Source organism: Sturnira hondurensis, unplaced genomic scaffold (genome assembly GCF_014824575.4).
Source record: "Sturnira hondurensis isolate 20B ecotype Veracruz unplaced genomic scaffold, ASM1482457v3 Scaffold0013994, whole genome shotgun sequence".
In the NCBI taxonomy this organism is placed as follows: Eukaryota; Metazoa; Chordata; class Mammalia; order Chiroptera; family Phyllostomidae; genus Sturnira; species Sturnira hondurensis.
The window spans coordinates 1,445,053-1,465,691 of record NW_028086625.1 but is presented as its reverse complement, the minus strand read 5'-3'; the positions used below and the strand labels follow the sequence as shown (position 1 = coordinate 1,465,691).

At 54.1% G+C, this 20,639-nt stretch overlaps 3 protein-coding genes across 4 annotated transcripts; 1 reads left to right on the top strand and 2 right to left on the bottom strand.

Moving 5' to 3' along the window:
* The first annotated feature begins 416 nt into the window (after positions 1 to 416).
* On the top strand, positions 417 to 9,499 carry PRICKLE3 (prickle planar cell polarity protein 3). 2 transcript variants are annotated; one of them, XM_037062476.1, is made up of 9 exons: positions 417 to 584; positions 1,758 to 1,843; positions 2,774 to 2,957; positions 4,932 to 5,045; positions 5,364 to 5,501; positions 6,215 to 6,418; positions 6,493 to 6,703; positions 7,858 to 8,157; positions 8,686 to 9,499. In XM_037062476.1, exons 1-9 carry the CDS (start codon positions 543 to 545, stop codon positions 9,270 to 9,272), a joined length of 1,866 nt encoding a protein of 621 aa, XP_036918371.1. In that variant the 5' UTR covers positions 417 to 542; the 3' UTR covers positions 9,273 to 9,499. The 2 variants fall into 2 exon arrangements, with proteins under 2 accessions (XP_036918371.1, XP_036918372.1); XM_037062477.1 differs by having other exon boundaries at positions 419 to 584; positions 6,517 to 6,703.
* Positions 9,500 to 9,508: 9 nt separating this feature from the next.
* Positions 9,509 to 12,404, bottom strand: PLP2 (proteolipid protein 2). The gene is made up of 5 exons (XM_037062478.1): positions 12,132 to 12,404; positions 10,917 to 11,069; positions 10,716 to 10,811; positions 10,131 to 10,221; positions 9,509 to 9,906 (listed from the first exon to the last, which is right to left on the bottom strand). Exons 1-5 carry the CDS (start codon positions 12,225 to 12,227, stop codon positions 9,884 to 9,886), a joined length of 459 nt encoding a protein of 152 aa, XP_036918373.1. The 5' UTR covers positions 12,228 to 12,404; the 3' UTR covers positions 9,509 to 9,883.
* A 3,169-nt stretch (positions 12,405 to 15,573) lies between these two features.
* On the bottom strand, positions 15,574 to 19,331 carry MAGIX (MAGI family member, X-linked). The gene is made up of 6 exons (XM_037062475.1): positions 19,216 to 19,331; positions 18,294 to 18,440; positions 17,550 to 17,632; positions 17,237 to 17,473; positions 16,956 to 17,127; positions 15,574 to 16,240 (listed from the first exon to the last, which is right to left on the bottom strand). Exons 1-6 carry the CDS (start codon positions 19,262 to 19,264, stop codon positions 15,936 to 15,938), a joined length of 993 nt encoding a protein of 330 aa, XP_036918370.1. The 5' UTR covers positions 19,265 to 19,331; the 3' UTR covers positions 15,574 to 15,935.
* Between the last annotated feature and the right edge of the window lie 1,308 nt (positions 19,332 to 20,639).

Sequence of the window (20,639 nt, the reverse complement as noted above, 5' to 3'; positions counted from 1 at the left end):
GGAGAGGGAGCATCAACTGGGGCTGTAATGGAGTTGGGGACCATTTTTGCATCGTTCATCGGGATAAAGAGTCCTTTGGAGCATCACCAGTGGAGAAGAGACCGAGGGGGCTTTAACCCCTCCCCGAAGTAAGTATCCAAGATAAATGGACATAAAGCGCCAATACAAGTACCCTAGTGCACCACGCCTTGCAGTCAGATTGCCACTTCCAAGTGGCCCTTCCTCCATTACAGTTCTCAAGCCCTAGAATGTTTTGTGAGAGGCCACGTGGCATCTTGGGGTTCTGGGGTGCGTGGCAGGAGGGCAGGAAGGGAGCTCTCCCGCACAGCGCTCCTGGACTGCGTGCCCTTCACCTCTAGGCAGGGGGCGCCTTGGCCCCGGAGAGACACAAGCCCAGGGGCGGGCGCTGCGGGGCGCGCTCCTCCCCCACCAGTGTCAGGTTTACGGAACGGAGCTTCCAACCCGGACGCGCGAGGTGGCCTGGCGGCTGCGAGGATCTCATTCTCCTGACCCGGCCCGTCTTGACCCTGCCCGGGCGCGCCATGTTCGTACGTGGGTCCCGGAGGCGCCGCTCCGGGCGTGCGGTGAGCGAGACTCAGTGCAGCGTCAGGGGTCAGGGGTAAACTGAGGCCCAGGAGAGGGAGCAGGGGATAGGGATAGTGAGGAGGCACTCCACAGAGGATTTGGGAATTCCCATCCCCAGAATTTCGAAACCAGAGGGGCTGGGGCTACTGGAAGCCTGTGGGTAAAGGAACGTGAAGATCTGGTGGCTCACGCTCCCTAATCGCCCCTCCGAACTCCTTTATTAGCATATCAAGGACCTGGTGTGCTCCCCTCTCGTGTGAATTATGGGAAGGGATTCTGAGGACCAAAAGATTGGGTCTTGGGTTCCTGGATTGAGCAGGGTCCTTTCCAGCTTCTGAGGAAAGAGACCTCCCCCTGTACCTTGGTGGAAGGTGAACTGGAGGGTGAGGTTCTACACTCCTAGGGGCTGGAATACTGAGGGTCAAGGGATTGGAATTTGGGGTAAGAGGGCTTCTAGGCTTCCACTTGAGCAGACAAAGTTTTACTTCCTATATAAGAGGGTCTCTCTTTTTTTGGTGGGGGTCTCTAAGTGGGGCATTGGTTCGGCGGTCCAGAGTAGTGAATAGCCTCAAGATATGAGGGGTAAGGGCCAAGGCTTCTTGGGGCAGCGTTTCTGAATGTATCAAGGGCCTCCGGAGGTCCTGGAGGAGGCTCTCCAGTTCCTTGAGTAAAACCAGGGCTTGGGGGAGTGGTTCATGTGTGGACCTCAGCTAAGGATGAGGTCTCAGACTCCTACCCCTGGAACTTGAGTGCTGCTGGCCTCATGGGTGGAGAAGAGGCCGAGAGAGGCCTGCCGGGAGAGACATTCAGATTAGAGTTCTGAGTGGGGAGAGTACTCTAAATTTTGGGGGAGGTGTGTGAGGCCTGAAGGAATCAGAGACCTGGCGGAGGGGGATCCTCCGCTGGGTGGGGGAGGTTGGCGGCCGACCTAGGAAGGGGAATTCCCTAAAAAGAGGGCATAGAGGGAGGTGGCCTCAGCTGTCCCTCCTCTGTCTCTGTTATGTTCCCCTTCCCTGAGCTCTGGGTGCTGTCCCAGCCTGCCCAGTGGTGCCCTAGTAAGACAGGCCCCGGCGTGCGGGCTCGGGCTCTGGAGTGGAGAGGAGGGCGTTGACTTTTCCTTCCTTGCCTCGGCACCTGGCGGTATCCCGCGTCTGTCCGCTCCCTCACTACAGCCTCCCGAGGCAGAAGACCCAGACCGAGGCCAGCCCTGCAATTTCTGCAGGGAGCAGTGCCCTGGCTTCCTGCTGCACCGCTGGAGGTAGGTGACTATCGAAGGGAACCCCCAGAGACTTAAGCCACACCCCTGGGCAGGAGCTTGGTCCACAGGGGAGGCTCAATCCGGAAAAGAGCCTCACGCTCTGATTCAGAGCCCCACCCCCTGACTCATTCCCTATTGTCTGATTCCCAGGAGAGCTCCGCCCATAACAGCCCCACCTCAGAAGTGTCCTCCCCACCCCTCCCAGTCCTATCTCTTCGTCCTGGACTCTGAGCATTGCCTACTCACCTCCAGCCCCCTTTTTTTTAATTTTAAAGATTATATTTATTTACTTTTTAGAGAGGGGGGAAGGGAGGAAGAAAGAAAGGGAGAGAGACACCAATGTGTGAGAGATACATCCATCGGTTGCCTCTCACACACCCCCAACTGGGGACGTAGCCTGCAACCCAGGCCTGTACCCTGACTGGGAATCAACCCTGAGCCACACCAGCCAGGGCAGCCTAGCCCCCTTCTTGAGTTAGGAGCAGCTCTCTCAGACTCCTGTGACCTAATCCTACTGGATCCCAGTACCCAAAACATCCCATAAAATGCCACAAATAGGGCCCTATCCAAAAGTTCAGAGTCTCAGCACAGGCTAGAGCCTACCTCCAGGGAAAGTTCCGCAATGTCCAGGGCCTGTCCTGAGGGGAAGCCCTAATGTATAACTCCAATCTCAGCCTCAGAGCCTCGCCCCTATTCAGGCCCAGGTCCCAGAGCTGAAAGTAGTGGGCCAGCCTTGAGACCCCATGGCTCCATCTCTACACCTCCTGTGCCCAGGCTCACAGCCCCAACCCCTCTCAGCCCGCCCTCAGGCTCAGGGTCCTTTAATGGTTATAATCTTCATGTTCCTGCCCCTCAGTTGGACTTCCTTGGGCTGCAGAGGGGTCCAAGTGGACTACTCTTTAGTAATTTGCCCCCATCCTGGTCCCTCAGAAAGATCTGCCAGCATTGCAAATGTCCTCGGGAGGAGCACGCTGTGCACGCAGTGCCTGTGGACCTGGAACGCATCATGTGTCGGCTAATCTCAGACTTCCAGCGCCACTCCATCTCTGATGATGACTCGGGCTGTGCCTCAGAGGAGTATGCTTGGGTGCCCCCTGGTCTCAAGCCAGAGCAGGTGACCAGAAGGCATCACCCACTGTTGCTCTCCAGTGGGTGCACACACATATATTCAAGTGGAAACCTATTTCTGGGGCAACACTAAGGTGTGAGGTCAGACTGTGCCTATCTTTTTTAACCCTTTGTGACCTAGGGGTAATCAGACCCCCAAAACTCTCAGGGAACCCTGAGTGGTCACTCAGCCAGTTCCTTGGATTCTGTTCATCCCGCTCCTGTTTTACCCTTACCTAAGGGTTTATCCTGGCACTTCATTCACCACATCTCCATTGATTCATTTATTCAACAGTTATTGAGTGCCTACTGCATACCAGACACTGTTGCAGGCACTGAGGACAGGCTCCAACAGTGAACAAAACTGTGTGTGTGTGTGTGTGTGTGTGTGTGCTCGCCCCCCCCCCCCACATAGAGGTTAGATTCCTGAAGGGAGCAACAGCCAGTAAGCAAATCTATACAAATACATCAAATGGTGAAAGATCTAGAATAGAAAAGCAGGGAAGGGGTGGAGACATGTTAGGATTGTAAATAAAGCACCCAGGTAAGCCTCTATGAGAATATGATGTTTGAATTTCCTGAAGGAGGTGAAGAGGGAACCATGCAGAAATCTGAGGCTAGAGAGATCCAGGCAAATGGAATAGGTAATGCAAAGGCCCTGAGGCAGGAGTTTGCTTGGCATGTGTGAGGAGCAGTGAGAAGGCCAGTGCACTGGAGCCGAGTGAGCAACAAGGAGAATGGTTGGAGGAGGGGTCAGAGAGATGGCAGGGGAAGGGGTACAGAAAGGACTTGGACTTCTACACTAATGAGGGAGAAGCCACAAGAGATTTGTGAGCAGAGAAGGGATGTGATTTGTCTTAAGATTTAACGGGATCCCTCTGGCTGCCAAGTGTAGAACAGACTGTAGGAGTGAGGGTAGAAGCAGGGTACAAGTGAAAGGAAGATTACTCCCATAGTCTAGGTGGCCATGATGCTTTTGGCAGTGGAAGTAGTAAGTGGTGGTCAGATTCTGGTTATATTTTGAAAGGAAAGCTGAGAGAATTTGCTTGAGGGTGTGAGAGAAAAAGGAGTCAAAGATGACCTTAAAGGTGGAAGGATTAACTAATATGGGTCGAGCCAAGGCAGGAGCGTGTTTGAAGTCTAAGCATAAGTTTGGTTTTGGCATCTGCAGTTTGAGATGCCCATTAGACATCTGAGTGGCCATGTTGCTTGGGACTCAAGGGAGAGATTGATCACAGAGTTAGAGGCATGTATCTGTGGGGCATTAGCCATGAGAGAGTATAGCCACGGGGTTGGATACAGCTCCCAAGGGAATGAAGGGAGACTGAGGCAAGAGGACAAAGGACTGAGCCTGAGGACCCTCCCACATTCAGGGGTTGGTTAGTTGAGGAGGAACCAAAAGAAAAACAGAAAAGGAGCAGCCAAATAGGTTTTTGTGAGGTTTTTTTGGTAGAAGGAAACCCAGGACAGTATGGTATCCTGGAAGCCAAGGGAACACAATGTTTCCAGGAAGAGGGAGTCATCGGCTGTGTCCAGTGCTACTGATGGGTCAAATTGGATGAGGATTGAGACCTGAACAATGACTTTAACAATGTGGATAGCATCAATGACCCTGGCAGGAATAGCTTTAAAGGAAGGGCAGGGAAGACTGACTGGAGTTGGGTGTATAGAGAATGGGAGGAGAGGAAGTGGAGACAGTGAGTGCATGTAATTCTTTTGAGGAATTTTTCTGTAAAGGGAAGGAGGAGAAAAGTGGAGCAGGAGCTGGTGGGAAAAATAGCGTCAAGACGTAAGAGAACTCTTGGTATGTTTGGAAGGTAACAAAAATGATCCAGCCTGTAGGTAGGAGAAATGAAGGCAGTCAGGAGACATTCCCCTCTGATGACTTTAATTTTCTCAGAGAAGTAGGGACCCATCATCCCACTGCATTCCAATTACCCCTAGTCTCAATTGTTTTCTCCCATCCTCCACATCCTCCCAGGTATACCAATTTTTCAGCTGCCTCCCAGAGGACAAGGTCCCCTACGTCAACAGTCCCGGGGAGAAATACAGAATCAAGCAGCTGCTGCACCAGCTGCCCCCACATGACAGTGAGGTGAGGAGAGAGAAGACAGGAAGGGCATGCCAGGTAGGGGGCACAGCCTGGGAAAATGGCAGGCAGTTGGAAAGAAATGGGCAGGATCAGAGGTGAGCTGATCTGAGGTGAAATATCTGAAAGGGCAGGGGTAATCAGGGGACATCCCTTGGCAGAACCACAGCTGGGACTTGGGAGAGGTAAGGGGTGGGTATTTCAGGCAGGAAGCAACAGCAATACAAAGGCCTAGAAGTAAACTTTTTGAGCATGGATGAAATTTGAAAGAGGGGAGCGGGGCTGACATCAGGGGAGGAGCCTGGACAACCTCCACTACCCCAGGCGCAGTACTGCACAGCACTGGAAGAAGAGGAGAAGAAAGAGCTCAAAGCTTTCAGCCAGCAGCGGAAAAGGGAGAATCTGGGGCGTGGCACTGTGCGAATCTTTCCTGTGACCATCACTGGGGCCATCTGTGAGGAGGTGAGCCATGGAGGGCCTCAAAATGTGAGTGGTGCCTTTGCTCCAAGCCCTGGGGTTCAGGTCCCATATCCCTATCCCTCTATTTGTCAGGGATGGCCTTAGAGTCTAAGGCCTTCCTGGCCAGTGCTGTCTGTGTGTAGGGCCCCCTGGTGGATGGAACCTGTCCCTCAGATCCCACTGTTGGGTGCAGTCTGTCACTGAGGAGGCCCCAGTGGACCTTCTCTATTAGCTTCCTGCCTTCAACAGAGTAGAGGCTGTTTGTCTGGTCCCCTTGTGGCTGAGTCTTATCCTTAAGAACCCACCCACAGTGGCAGGACCTATCCCTAGAGCCAGGTGATGGATGGGATTTGTCTCCAAGCTCCCCCATGAGTGGAGCCTGACCTTAGCTCCTACTGGTAGGTGGGGTCTGTCCCCACGGTTACCCCACTGGGCCTGGCATGTTTCTATGGTTTCATCAACTTCCCAAGGGCAAGACTTGCCTTTAAGGCCACCGACAATGCATAGGGCCTATCTCTAAGGTTTCCAACAAGAGCATGGCCAGTTTCTAAGGCACTTCCTTCCCCCATGTAGGCAGCGCCTGTCTCAAATTTACCCCATGGGTAAGGCCAGTCACGAAGGTCCACCCTGGGGAAGGCCCAAGTATGACACAGACCTTGGCTAATCCTCATCTAACCATCTTGGTGAGGGTGACGGTGTTATTTATCATCTGGCAGTGTGGGAAGCAGATTGGAGGTGGGGACATTGCAGTGTTTGCCAGCCGAGCAGGACTGGGTGTCTGCTGGCACCCCCAGTGTTTTGTGTGCTCCACGTGCCGGGAGCTGCTGGTGGATCTCATCTACTTCTACCATGCTGGCAAGGTCTACTGTGGTCGTCACCATGCCGAACGCCTGCGCCCACGCTGCCAAGCCTGTGATGAGGTGTGTGCCTCTCCGCCCAGGGGTGGGGGTGGAGGGGGGGCAGGGCCAGGGGTAGGCCCTGCTGATGGCCACAGACGGCCTGCACTCCACCCCCCCAGATCATCTTCTCCCCTGAGTGCACAGAGGCTGAAGGCCGGCACTGGCACATGGGTCACTTCTGCTGTTTCGAGTGTGAAGCATCGCTAGGAGGTCAGCGCTATGTCATGCGTCAGAGTCGCCCCCACTGCTGCGCCTGCTATGAGGCCCGCCATGCAGAGTACTGTGACGGCTGTGGGGAACACATCGGTGGGTGAACATGGCACTAGACAGGGGGATGAATGAACAGCTGACCCGCAGCCCCTGCTTTCTCCTGTTCTCCACCCCCAATGCCCTCCCCCACTTCACTGTTATCACAATACTCTCAGTCTAGCCCAAGCACTATAGCCCTATACCCTTCACTGCAAGTCCTATCACTGATATCCTCCATTTGGCCTTATTTTCTCAACCCCACCTACACAGTGCAGACACCACTATACATCTAGGCCCACCTCCAGAGTGACCTCTAATTCCCAGTACCCCAGGGCTACCCTTTCAGTCTAGCCCCATTTGAGAGGAGTGGTATGTGCCTGGAGGCTCTGCCCTAGTTTCCCCCCTTGCGGTATCTCCTACACCCTTAAGCTATACCCCATTCCCTAAGACTCTTCTCCATCAACCTGGAAAACCAATTTTGAACCAGTGTGTGTGACAGGCAAAACTGGTGTGCCATAAGAATTTTTAAAATGTACAATACCTGACTGCTTAGTCAGGCCACTGACATCTTTTCCCTTAGATTGTGAAATGAAAAAAATGACAACAGCCAACATAGCAATAGTCCTCAGGTGTGAATGAATCAAAATTATACCCATTTTTGTCAGATTGGCAAAAAAGTATATTTTTGGTGTGCCACAGATGTTCACTAATTAGTTTATGTGTGCCGTGAGATGAGAAAGGTTGAAAATTGCTAGCCTAGATACATCATATTTTCTAAGCCATATCCTACTCTTTAAGATCCATTCCTTTCCCACCGAGGCCACGCCCTACCTTCTAAGCCTTGTTCCCACTTTTAAATCCACTCTCCTTCCACCTGAAGCCACCTTTTACTGTCTAAGCCTGACCCACATCTTAGAGTCAAATGCTCACCCCCTACTCTGGGAGGGAGTTCCTGGGAAAGAGTGGGGGGGGGACATTTATCAGCTGGTTTCCAGGCGAGGAGAGTGAGGAGCCCTATCGTGAGGACCAAACCTCAAATTTCCTACTTTCTGCAGAGAAGGGCCCGTTTTTTTGAGAGGTGGTGGGGAGAGGGCCTCTTGGGGTACCCTGCCTCAGATTCCTACCCTCTTCTGCAGAAGGGCCCCATTCGGGAGGGGTGGAACATGCCTTGGGGCTCTACCTTAGTTTTCCCCCTCTCGATGTCCCCACAGGCCTGGACCAGGGCCAGATGACTTATGAGGGCCAGCATTGGCACGCCTCAGACCACTGCTTCTGCTGCAGTCGTTGCGGGCGAGCCCTGCTGGGTCGCCCCTTCCTGCCACGCCGTGGCCTAATCTTCTGCTCCCGAGCCTGCAGCCTGGGGTCAGAGCCCACGGCTCCAGAGCCAGGCCGCCGCAGCTGGAGCGCAGGCACAGTCTCTGCACCACTTGCAGCCTCCACAGCCTCTTTTTCTGCTGTGGAGGAGACACCTGAGCTCGCCACCAAAGACACCAGCACTGAGCTAGAGCCTGGTGAGTTAACCCTTGAGTCCTCCCCTCCCCAACCCCAGACCCTTCAAGGTGACTCACCCAGGCCCTTCACCTGCTACATCCCTGGCCATGCCCCCAAACCATTCCAGGCCTAGTCTCCACCCAAACTACACCCTCCCACCCCCGCCATGAACCCTGGTTCTGCCCTCTTCTGTAGAGGGCCCTTCCCTATTTCAACTGGTACTGCCTGAGTTCAAGTTCCTCTTCCTCCTCTCCAAACCCTTGACCTTCCACCCTATCAAAAACCTAATCTGTACCAGCCTATTCCATGCCCCTTCTGTCAAAAGCCATGTCCCCTTGCACCAATCCACTCCTGCTCCTATGTTCCAACCTCACACTCCCCTCCATTCAGAGCCTGTCCCAGGCCTCATATTTCCTAGACTCCCCACTTCACTACCCATCTCTGACCACTGCCCCACTTTCCCAGTCCTGATAGGGGAAAGAAGGCCCTTCCACAGGGCTCCTCTGGGAGGTAGCAGATATAGGGACAACCTCCATCTCTCTTTCTAGCTGCAGGCCCCAAGGAGCCCACCCACTTTCTGAGAGGGGCCCCTCACCGACACTCCATGCCTGAGCTGGGGCTCCGCAATGCCCCTGAGCCACCCCCAGGGACCCCCAGCCAGCTGGACCCTGAAGATGGTGCCTTCAGTCGACAGAGTGCCCCTCGTGTCAGCTTCCGAGACCCTCTGGTGTCTGAGGGAGGCCCTCGTCGGACCCTGAGTGCACCTCCAGCCCAGCGCCGCAGGCCTCGCAGTCCCCCTCCCAGGGCCCCCACACGTCGTCGCCACAGCCACCATTATCTCTACCGCCGCCGCCGCCACCAGTCTGGCAGACTTCACCACCATCACTGTGACCGGGGATCTGGGTCTGACTCAGAATCTTGCTCTAGCTCACCCTCCAGCTCCAGCTCTGAGTCCTCAGAGGATGATGGCTTCTTCCTAGGGGAACGCATCCCACTGCCCCGGCACCTGTGCAGGTCCGTGCCTGCTCAGGACACTGCAACAGAGACCCCCAACTCTCCATCTCCACCGACCCCTGCCATTTTGGGCCCAGGGATGCCTCGCCAGGCCAGAGACAAGAACTGCATCGTGGCTTGAAGGCAAGGCAGTCCTGGGGGGGTTCCATTCCTCCATTCTCAAGTCAGTAGCTAACTTGAGAATACATCCCCTTCCTTCCTCCCTCTGTGCCATTGAAGTAATTTAATATTTGATGTAAAACAGGCCTGGCTTTTTTACCTCCTTGCTGTAGCTATCCACCTTCCCAATTTTTCCCCTCCTGATGCTTGAGATTTATCTATACTTGATCAAAGGATTAATTTATTCATCATACAGTCTAACAATCTGTTTATTATTTATTTATATTTATCCCTCCACAGAACCACCACCTCTCCACCCTGAGGTTTATTGGCGTGGGCCACAACCTAGGGGCTGGACTGTGAAATCTGAGGCACGCTTCTCCCTCATTTTGTGGCTGAGGTGGGGGCATAGTCCACGCAGAACTGGTGTCTGCTTTTGGATACTTGACCCAGCCATAAAGGTGGCCACACCCAGGATGGTTGATTGGCAGGCTGAAAGACAAGTTCTGATAAAGGCACTTTTACCTCAGTTGGGGGGCTGGGAGTTGGCTAGAAGTGTTTGTAGGGTTGGGGAGGAGTCATTTCAATGGAAGTGTTATTTGCAGGTTGCAGAGAGAAATGAAGGGAGTTCGCCTACACCGGGCCATCTGCAGGGTCTGCAAGTGAGGAAAACATGGAAAGCAGTTGGGATCCACATGCCCATTTGACAAAAATACTGAAGCTTGTGGTAATTATTGGCACTAAAGCCATAAGTACCAACAAAGGACAAAGCTGGCATTCATACCCTTGGGATACCCCTTTCCTTCTCTCCTCAACCCCATCAACACCACACCCCGACATAGACATGCACACACGCACACACGCACACATGCTTACTTACCAGTAGGGGCTGCTGTATGTCTTTGCTGCCTCAAGGGGAAGGTGAAATAGGCATCAAAGCCAAAGAGGCAAGCAGCGATTAGGCCCATCACCTGGAGGTAGGGATGGGAGTGAGAGGGCTGAATTAGGCTGGTCAGCCTGCTGGGCCTCGTACCTCCTATCTCCAGGACTTGCCCATGCTAGGATGGTGACTAAAGCCCCAGGTTGTGAAGCCAAAGAGCCCCAAGACAAGATCAGGAAACTGGACTCTACTCCCACTCTCCCTTCTAGTACTGTTCAACACAGGACAGCCACATGGTGGCCCCACATACTAGTGGCACCATTCAGTGTACATCGAGACAAAGTTCTAGCAGATGGCAGTCTAGTGTGTTGACAAAGATCCTAAGTCAGGCAAGGGGTAGCCCTTTTCAGCAAACAATGATCTTGGAAGAAAAACCAGGGCCTAGGCCTGACTTCCCTGCAGACACTGAGGACAAGTGTGGCCTGCTGTGGGTCACACACTTTCTGCCATAAGCAGAGACAGAAATGGCCCCTAGATTCTCAAATCTCTCTTTCTGTGCTTTGGAGCTGCCTCCACCGCCTTTACCCCTGCAATGATTTTGGAGTGGTTTCCTTTCTCAACGAGGACAACAATGGAGAAGATCAGGTAGAGAATGGCTGCTACGAGGGCTCGGAAGAAATCCTGTAAAGGGGTAGGGAGAAAGGGGAAGTCAGTGTCCAGAGTGCCAAGACAATCCCAACTGTTGGGGCCCCTCCCATGCCTAGCCATTTCTGGCCCCTTTCTCACACTCCAAGGCCAGTTGATGATCTTTATCCTGGTGTTCAGGTCACACATGTAGACGACAAAGAAGACAGCGGCTAAGATCATCTCAACCACCGACAGAGATAAGTATGCTGATGTGGAGGCGATGAAGCAGATCAGAATCACCAGGCACAATATCTGGAAGGACAACATGAGAAAGGGGTCCTCCATCAATTCCTAGGGCTCTGGGGGTGGGTTAAATCAGGGGTCTCAAACTCGGATGCCTACCAGGACTGAGAAGATGACAAATAATCATAGCTACACACTTCTCGTGTGTTCGTTGTGCTCCAAATACTGTTCTAAGAGCTGTACAAGTATTAATTCACTTGATCATCCCAACAATCTAATATGTTGGGTACTGTTATTAGTATGTTTATTTTATAGGTAAGTGAGACACAGAGATGTTAAGTGACTTGCCCAGGGTCACCCCGCTAATAAGGGGTAGAGTTGGGCACCTCGCTTCCTCCCTCTTTCCAAGATAGGGGCGGCATGCAGGGAGTGGCCCCGCCAGGTGTTTCGAGAGCACTGTTGGAGGCAGCTTAGGGCCTTGACGGGGGCGGGACGTGCAGTTACTCCGGCAACCCCTTCGGAAAGCGGTGAGAGTGACAACGGAGGGGCAGGGTTCCGGTTAAAGGCACCGCGCCTCATTTACAAGTGACTCAAAGGCGGTGCCCATTTTGAGAGGGGCGGGAAAACGAGGCTCGGGATAGCTAAGGACCTCCCACCTCACCACAGTAGGGCGAGAAAGAACCGGAGAACGGCGGAGCACCCTACCCCACGGGACAGGCTGGGGGCTCCACCCCAACAGACCCCGCCCCTGGGCGCGCTGCCAGCCCGCCGGTCCGTGCCGAGGCCGAGCCACGCCCTGCCGCGGATGCCCCCACTTCTCACCCCTCTGACACCCCTTCAATGATCCCACGGGTGAGTCCACGCGGTCTACCTCCACGGCGTCCCCCATATGTACCATGGACACCTGGCCTCATCCCTTTGCTCAGCAGCTCCCGACCACCTTCTTCAAACCCCACTGACTCTCTCTGCACCCCTGGTTTCGGGCCTCCGCCACTTACCCACTTCCCCCCAGTCCCACTGCCTAGCCTCTCGGGCCGCCTGCCTCACCTGCCTCACCTGGGACCGCCCGGTTCCGCTTGATCCAGCCACTACACCCCGCCTTTGCCCACCCGCCAGTTCAGGGACACTCACAATCTCAGCAAACAGAAGAATTCCTTTGAGGGTGCGCGCGAAGCTGGTGCAGGCAGCCCAGCAGCCCGGGGCCGAGAAGCGCTCAGAATCTGCCATGGTGTGGTCCGGAGTCCCTAGGGGCGCGGATGATCTGCTCGCTTTCTCGCAAGTTCGAGGACACTGCACACTCAGCCGTCTAGCCCGCCGTTTGCCGTTTGGCCGGGAACGGGGCCCGGGGACCAAGAAGGGAGTGAATCACTATGCCGAAAAGAAGCAGGCGGGGCCTGAGGGGGCCGGGCCAGGTGGCTGCCGCCCCGGAAGCCCCCTCGCCCCGCCCGCTAGGGATAGTCCCCACCCGTAGTACAGCTACTGGACACCTCTTTTCCGGAGATGCCAGCCTTTCAGGCTTGGCACTTCAGGGTACTTTGAACGGTAATGGCGAGGCCTTTCACTGTTTTAAAATACAAATGTACCCGAAGCTGCTACATCTCAGAACCGAGGGGAGCTTGCCTTTGGGAGGGAGTAACTTAGTTTCCTTTGCTATAGAAAAAAAAGTAGTCGAGGTCCTATTGAAACTCAGATGTTTCCAGAACTCGGAATATTTCAAATTTTGAAAAGATTTCCCAGTGCATATATGATATATTACTTAACAGTCAGTGGGGGGTGAAGCTGCCCCGTTTAAAAAAATAGTATTTCCTTCAAAGGCGTGGACATTCACGATAAGTGGAATAAGTTAGGACTGAAAAGTGTGCCGCATAAAGCCAAGTCAGGTTTTGTAGCCAAATGGTGTGCCAAATCGTGGGAAAACTATGTTTCCAGAGCTTTGGGGAATTCAGAATTGCGGATAAAAGATGGTGGACCGTGGAATAAAACTCTCAGCAGTGATGGGAAAAGACCTCTGGTGCACACGCCAAGAGAGAACAGGGCCTGGTGAGCATCAAGCTGCTCTGTAAATGGAGGGAAACATCATCAATAATAGTGTCAGAACCCAGGGTCTGTATGATTCTCTGTTCTGCAATCGTAGAGAAGTCTAGTTTTCTGGTTCTGAGGAGGGAGGCTGTCAGTCCAGCCCTAGATGAAGAATGGAAAAGGATCATGGGTTTTATTACTGGGAGCTTGGCAAGATGAGGGGAAGGCTTCTGGAGTGCCAGGCTGGGTGACACGGCTGACCACATTTGGAGAGTATGTTACCCTGAGCAAGTAATTTCTCCTGATTCATCCCATTTCTGCATGTGAGATGGGCAGCTGGTTACAGGAATCCGGATCTCCCCTGAGATGTACTGGGAGCCACACTCTCTAGACTGGACATTGGTTTTATTCCCATCTCATTTGAGGAGGCAAGAGTTGTGACTGGAAGGCCAGGATAGTTCACTCCAACAGTTTGCCTTCTCTCCATTTCCTAGCCCCAGACCCCTCAAAACCAAAGAAGGAGCTCCCCCTCTTTCAGCCCAGTGAAAAAGTAATTGGATAGTGGAAGGGATGAAACATACTTTTACCCAGTGTTCCGTGTGTGCTTTCTCACTCTGTGAAGACATGCTTGAGTTTCTAGAATATAACATACTTTGCTATGCATCAGGGCCCTTGTACTTGATGTTCCCGCTGCTGTCAATGCCCTTCCCCCAGACCTTTCTACATCTGGCTTCTGGTCATTCAGGTCCCAGCTCAAATGTTAGGTCTTTAAAGAGGCCAGCAGCCCTTCATAATTACCTTCCCCAACATAACCTCCTTGCTGTCTTCATAACTCTCATTTCCTTCTTTTTTCTGATTTATTTATTTATTTATTTTTAAAGAGGGGAAGGGAGGGAGAAAGAGAGTGAGAGAAATACTAATGTGTTGTTGCCTCTCACGTGTCCCCCACCAGGGACCGGGCCCGCAACCCAGGCATGTGCCCTGGACTGGGAATCAAAGCAGCGACCCTTTGGATCAGAGGCCAGCGCTCAATCCACTGAGCAACACCAGCCGGGGCTCACTTCCTTATGATATTAGTAATTTTCTTATCTCTTCTGACATGTCTTACCCCCAGTACATCAACTACACAAGGATAGAAATCTTTATGTTTTTCCCCCCAGCACCTCCCTAGTGCCTATCACAGTGCAAGGTAAACAGTTGGAGTTGATTCATACTTCTCAAATGAAGGTGAGATTAAGGCTTGGGAATCAGGCCTTGATTAAACCTTGCTTCTCAAGACCCCCACCCAGCTACTCTTTGTGCCTCACTTCCCTCCTCTGTGAAATGGACATATCAAGGTTATTTAATAGATGTGTAACCCTCTAATAGAAATAGTGCAAGTGAAGCCAGTAGCAGGGATAAGGCCAAGTAAATTGTGGCTGGGGTTACTATTGTTAGTCTCCTGAACTGGGGCTCAGCAGTCCTTTCCTTACTTCTGTAGAACCATACCTCCACCAAGGTCTGAGTCAGGGTTCACTTCGCCTCTTTTTTTTTTTTAAAGATGTTATTTATTTATTTATTTTTAGAGATAGAGGAAGGGAGGGAGAAAGAGAGGGAGAGAAACATCGATCAGTTGCTTCTCTTGCACCCACTCCAACAGGGGTCAGCAAACCAGGCATGTGCCCTGGCTGGGAATCGAACCAGCCACCCCTTGGTTTGCAGGATGACGCCCAACCAACTGAGCCACGCTGAGTTGGCTCACCTCTTTATACCCAACTCCCAGCCTTTGCAGTCCTTCTCTCCTCCCTAGGGCTGCCCTGGATGCTCACACTCTGGTCCTTTAATTTCTCTCCCCACTCCTGGCCCCTCCCCATAGGAGTGAAAACTGCCCACTGACCACAGCTTCCCTTGTTGGGGAGATGAGGCCAAGTGTTCAGGATGTGGTGACAGCAAAGGTGACTGTATATTTCTGGCCTCAGACAGCACCAGTTTGGGGGCTACCCAGATTGGAGTCCTGCTGGCCATATAAGCCTGGGCTTTAGGGCTCTGTTCCCAGGATGGAGGAAACTCTGGCCTCTCCCAGGACCAGGAACGCCCAGTGTGTGGCTTGTGCACACAAGCACGGCTCCAGTTTGTCACCATCTATGGAAGATGGGGGAGTAGCTCAAAGGTTCTAACAGCTGTTTTTAGCCCAGCCCGCTGAGTCACACCTACCTGGCTCCACCCCAAAGGGGCCCCAGGGCCCCAGCCCTTGCCCGGAGGATGTCAGGCCGGAAGTAAGAGACCACAAGCTCCTGAAAAAGGAAGCTGCCCAGTTTCTAGCCTTCCTATCCAGCCACTGCTGAGGGTCTGGATGATTCAGGGCCAGGGCTGCGGGTATAACTGTTGCTCTCTCACTGTAACAGGCCTCCCTCTGCATTCCTCACACACGCAAAATAATTATCTGTGAGCCCTGCACACCTCCAAAAAAAAGTGAAATTAATAACTGGGTAGAGAAGCAGGAGTTGTCGAAGAGAAAGAGTGGGGAGAAAGCATGCTGGGCTGAGGACCAGCAGAAGCAAAGCCCCTCTAGGAGCATGAAAGAAACAACATTTATTAATGGTTGCAAGAAGAGGCCCTCTTCAAAACAGGATTGACCCTCCCCCTCCATTGCCGGGTGGACTTGGGAGCCCCACCCAGCCTAGAGCACCTGGCAAGTTGAGACAGATCGGCAGATTTATTACCTCCCCACCCTGAAACGCCAGGCTGGCGGGTCTGGAAGGGCTGTGCCACTGACACCACACAAGGGGAGTGTGGGCTGGTCGACTGTGCAGCAGGATGGGGGACAACGCCAAGTGGTGGTTCTGCTTGCAGTGCTAATGCATGGCTGACAGAGCAGGCCAGATTCAAGTGAGGCAGTTCCAAGTGAGCATGCAGCCATCAGATGTTAGATGATGCTCAGTGCCTCCGCCTTCCAGCTGCCATCTCCAGAGCAAGCTGTGTGGCCCCTGGGACACCTAGGGCCTGGGAGAGCCGTTCCTGGCTAGGCACCAGCCAGGGTCCTGGGGAACCCAGGGATTGGTGGTCGGTGTCTCCAGGGCGGAGCTCAAGAGGAGGAACAGTGTGGCTGTCAGCCGCCCCCTCTGGGCTAGGCTCTGGGCCGCCCCGGGTCTTGGGTGTTGTACAGGATGGAGGCTGCTGAAGCGGGGAGGTGCTGGCCCTAGATCTCATCACCTCTGGTCCCCCAGGATCTGGGCTGCAATCTGAGAACAGTAGGAATGCAGATTAGATTAAGTGACAGGCTAGGGTACAGAGAGCTGGGCCCCTGGGTGGCCAGAAGAATCTCAAGTGCTGAGGGAGACAGAGACAACACCCCTGAGAAAAACCTTCCATCAAGGCCTGGATACACCCCCTCAGGAAACAATACCACCCCACAAGACCCCCAATATCTCCTTTCCAGAAACCCAGCCCCTCCTGGATCCAGAACACACAACTCAGAAATCATTTCCCACAATACCCAAAGGAAATCAAACCCCTCCCATCTAAGTTATCAAACTCTCCCCTTGCACAACCCACCTCCCTCTAATCCCTGCCCTTTCACTTATGAATCCCTTGTCTTTAGGTACTAGACCACCTACCCTCTACATCCCCATACCATCCCCTCCCTGCTAATACGACTCAGCCTTCTTCTCCAAGGTCCAGGACCCTTCCTTCTGAACACCTTCTTTTACTGCAGGCCCCTTCCTTCCTCCCCATTCCCACTATCTCCCTTCTGAAATCCACCTTTATTCTCATCATGGGACTCTGCCCTCCCTGACCCCACTTTTGAGAATGCTATGACCCCCTCACAGACACCAAACTCCTGGCCCTCCCCACCGAGACCACCAAACTCATCTTACCCAGGACCCCAGACTTTCTCTATTCTGCAACCCTCTCCAGACTCACAGATCTGAGACCCCTCTCCCCTGGGAAACCCACCGTCTCCTTTCCGAGGTCTTCCCTCCATCTCAGGCTTGCTGGGGTGGGTATCAACAGGTCTGATCAGCACGAGGTGGAGCCGGGACCCACCTGTGCGAATTCGCTCCACAACCTGGGCATGGGTGAGGCCCTGAGTTGACTCTCCATTGACATGGAGCACAAGGTCACCGGGCTACAGGAGTACAAAGTGGGGGGTGTTGTAGGAAGAGCAGATTGAGAGCACCCCAACAAAGGATGAGGTCAGGGTAGCACCATGGAATGGAGGGTGCCTTATGGCTCACCTGCAAATGACCACAGCGCTGTGCCGGCCCGTCCTTCAGCAGCCCACGTATTGCCAGTGGAGTGTCTGTGCCTGCATCTCGGCCTCCACTTAGTGTGAGGCCAAAGCCTGCAGAACCACGAACCAGCTCCACACAGAACCGACCAGAGGCCTGAGGCGGCTTCGAAGCACAACGTGCCTTAACCTGAGTCACTTGGGATGGCGCCATGCATGTACCCAAGGTCTCTGACCGACGATGCTGGAGTAAGGACACGAGTGTACATACATTGCTAGTCTCTAGGCACATGGCCTCGATTAGGAAGACTAGGTGGTACCTGTGGCCGTTGTTCCATGAAAGTGGGATTAGGCAAGCGACTGTCCGTGACCTCTATGTCCGCAGAATCCAGCTCGTTAATGGCTGGGGGATGAAAGACGAAATCCAGGGTCCAACTGCATGTAAACTACCTAGGTCCTATCCCATGAGTTGCCGTTCTAGCCTTATTTCATTAACTTGCCTCTAGATTGCACAGACAGAATCACCCACCCATTTAGTGAGGCTCTGCACACTCATATAACTGTCTTGATCCCAATTTCTTAAATAATAATCCTGGGCCCAGCTATTTGAATCATTCTCCATACCTTCCTACCTCCCTCTAATAACATGCAGACCCCAACGCCCAAATAAACCATAGGCCCACCTTGGAGGGTGCATAGCCAGGATTTGACCCCTGAACAATTCCAGGATCCGCCCTTTTATAGCCTATAAATCTCAACCAATCCTGTCATTTCCAGCCCCACCCCAAGCATTTATGGGCTCTACCCTAAGTTAAGTGCCCTCCATTCAAAGCCTTCTTCAAGAAGATGAGGAGGATCCTCGTATCCTCAACTAATTTTCCAACACTCACCTACTGCAATAACCCTCCCAGTGTCACTTCCTAGAGGAATATGCTAGGATGACCCCCAAGTCCCGGCCACCTCAAATCCCCCTCCAAACCCAGTCCTCCTAACTCACCTACTACTTCATAACTGAGCTTCACTCTGACCCCGCCCCCCGGAAAGGCCCCGCCCTCAACACGCACCGTCCTTGGGACGCAGGCGCAATGTGGCGCCCGCCTTGCGAACCAGCGCCGCCACGTCGGCCGCAGCTCGGGCCGCAAGGGGGCGCGCGTCCAGCCGCGACAGGAGTTGCCGGGCGCTGGGGCTGGCTCTCTGGGGTGCGCAGCGGCCTGCGCGGGAGGGGGCGGGGGAGAATAGGTCAGCACAGACCCCGAGCCTCGCTGCACCCCCAGACTCCTTTACGTCCGGAGACCTAGATGCTCCGCAGGGTCCCCGGAGCCCTCAGACCCTCCCTCGATAGTTCCGGAGGTCGCTGACTGTCCCTCTCATCTGCCGCTAGCCCCAGCCATCGCGTGTGCTCCCGTGGACCCCCGCCGGCCTTCACGATATTCCTGGCGGCAGCTATTTGACCGCAGTATTCCTGGACACTCCGAAGACCTTGTGACTATCTCTGGAACTTTCCAACTGCCCCTTCGTCGCCCCTGATTCTAATCTCTTACCCCCGCAATATCGGGAGGGCCCCGGGACTCACGACTCACCCTCCAGATGCCTAGGCAATCCTCGTGGCCCACGCCGGGGCCCCAGATTGCCCTCCACTTATCCCCAGAGGCCCCCGCCTAAGCCCCTGCCATTCGCCGCAGACCGTGAAGTGCTCAGGCATCCCCAGTGACCCCAAGCAGACCCCTCCAGCACATCTCCCCGGAGACTCCTGAGAGCCCCCGGAGCTGGTGCGCAGCCCCGTGGCGCGGGTGCAGGTGCTGATAGGGGGCCTCGAACCCAGGCCGGGTTGCTTGGCCCCTGTCCGCAGCTGCAGCCGGCGCCGCCGCCGCCGCTGCCTGGGTACCAGGCTGCCTTGTTTACCACCTGTCTGAAGGGAACGGGAAGGAGCAGACAGGCGGGGCGAGGTGCGCTGGGGATGTACCCATCTCACTCCCAGCCCAGTACCTCCTCTGCTCCCCCTAGGGTCCGTGGCGCCCCCCGCACGCGGCTCCATGACCCAGAGTGGTCCGGGTGGACACACAGTCACCAGCGACACGTTCTGAGCGCTCGCGCGCGCGCTCGCTCGCTCACCTGGCTGCCAGCCCGGGCCTGGACGCCGTGAGGCCAGCCTGTTCCATGCCGGGCACCCCAGCCCGCGCGATGACCTACCTGGCGGCCTGCAAGGAGGTGTGGCTGTAGGCGCCAGCGCTCGGCCTCGCTCTGCTTTCTGTCTGGATTCCCCAACCCTGCCAGCATTCTCAGTGACCAGCACTGCTACCTCAACCCCAATTCTTGCTACTGTTCCCAGATTTGCATCCCTTCTGACCTGGCTCTCAGAGAATCCCCTCCCATGCCCTTACAATTTATCCTAGAGGCTGTCCTTGGACATCCTATTGCTTCACAGAATCTTCCAGGACTAAGCATTTCTCATTCTGGAAGAAATTCCCCACCTGCAGACCCTTGAGCATCCATCCAGTTGTCAAGCTCCCTGTCCTTTTTCTGAAGCATTGAGGCTTCCCAGTGCTTGGCAGCCTCCCCTCACCATTCATGCATTCTGGCTCTTCAATTATGCTGCGGTCTGCAAGACCACCCATCAGGGATCTGCAGAACCTCAGTCTCCTGTTCCCCAGTCTGTAAGCATCTCCCTACCCCATCCATCAGTTCTGGAAACCCCAAGCCCAGGAATGGAAGCTGCTCCCTCCATCTGCAATGCTTGAAGTCTCAAGAATGGGGTGGAGCAGTGAAGGAGGTCCAGTAGGTACCTCCACAGACAAGGCCAGGTCAGAGGTGGGAGAGGCAGGGGACTGCAGGAGGAATGAAAACAGTGACCTTCAGCCCCTTTCACCTATGACAACAGTGGGACCCTGACAGGTAGATAAGAGAGGTTGCCCAGCCAGCCATAATGGACATCAGGACATAGTATGTCCATGGCCCACAGTGAAATAGTCATGGACCAAGTGAGTGTTGGGGATGAGCTAGCTGCCTGACACCAGTACTGTTGTCAACTGGATGCTGGGCTCTGGGCAGGCGCCTGAGCCCCTCTAGCCCTCATTATCTTTCTCCACAAAGTGTTGGCCACAGGCCATCTCTCACTGGTCCCCATTCCTCCCTCTACTACAGTAGTACTGTGCACAGGTGCTCTCCCCTTGGGCCTATGTCCCCAGACCCCACCTCCAGATTCTCCAACTTAGGAAGGGCTTCATTTCTCCCTTCTCATTGATTGGTGTCCCCTGCAACCCAGGTGCCTTCAAAGCCTCCTCAAGTCCAGAACCCTACTACTGTCTCTGCACTCTCCATGGAACCTATCCTTCCCCAGTTTTTGAGCCTCCAACCCTATCAGGCTCAGGGCCATACGCCCTCCCAAGACCCCAAAGATTTCAAGGATGGCC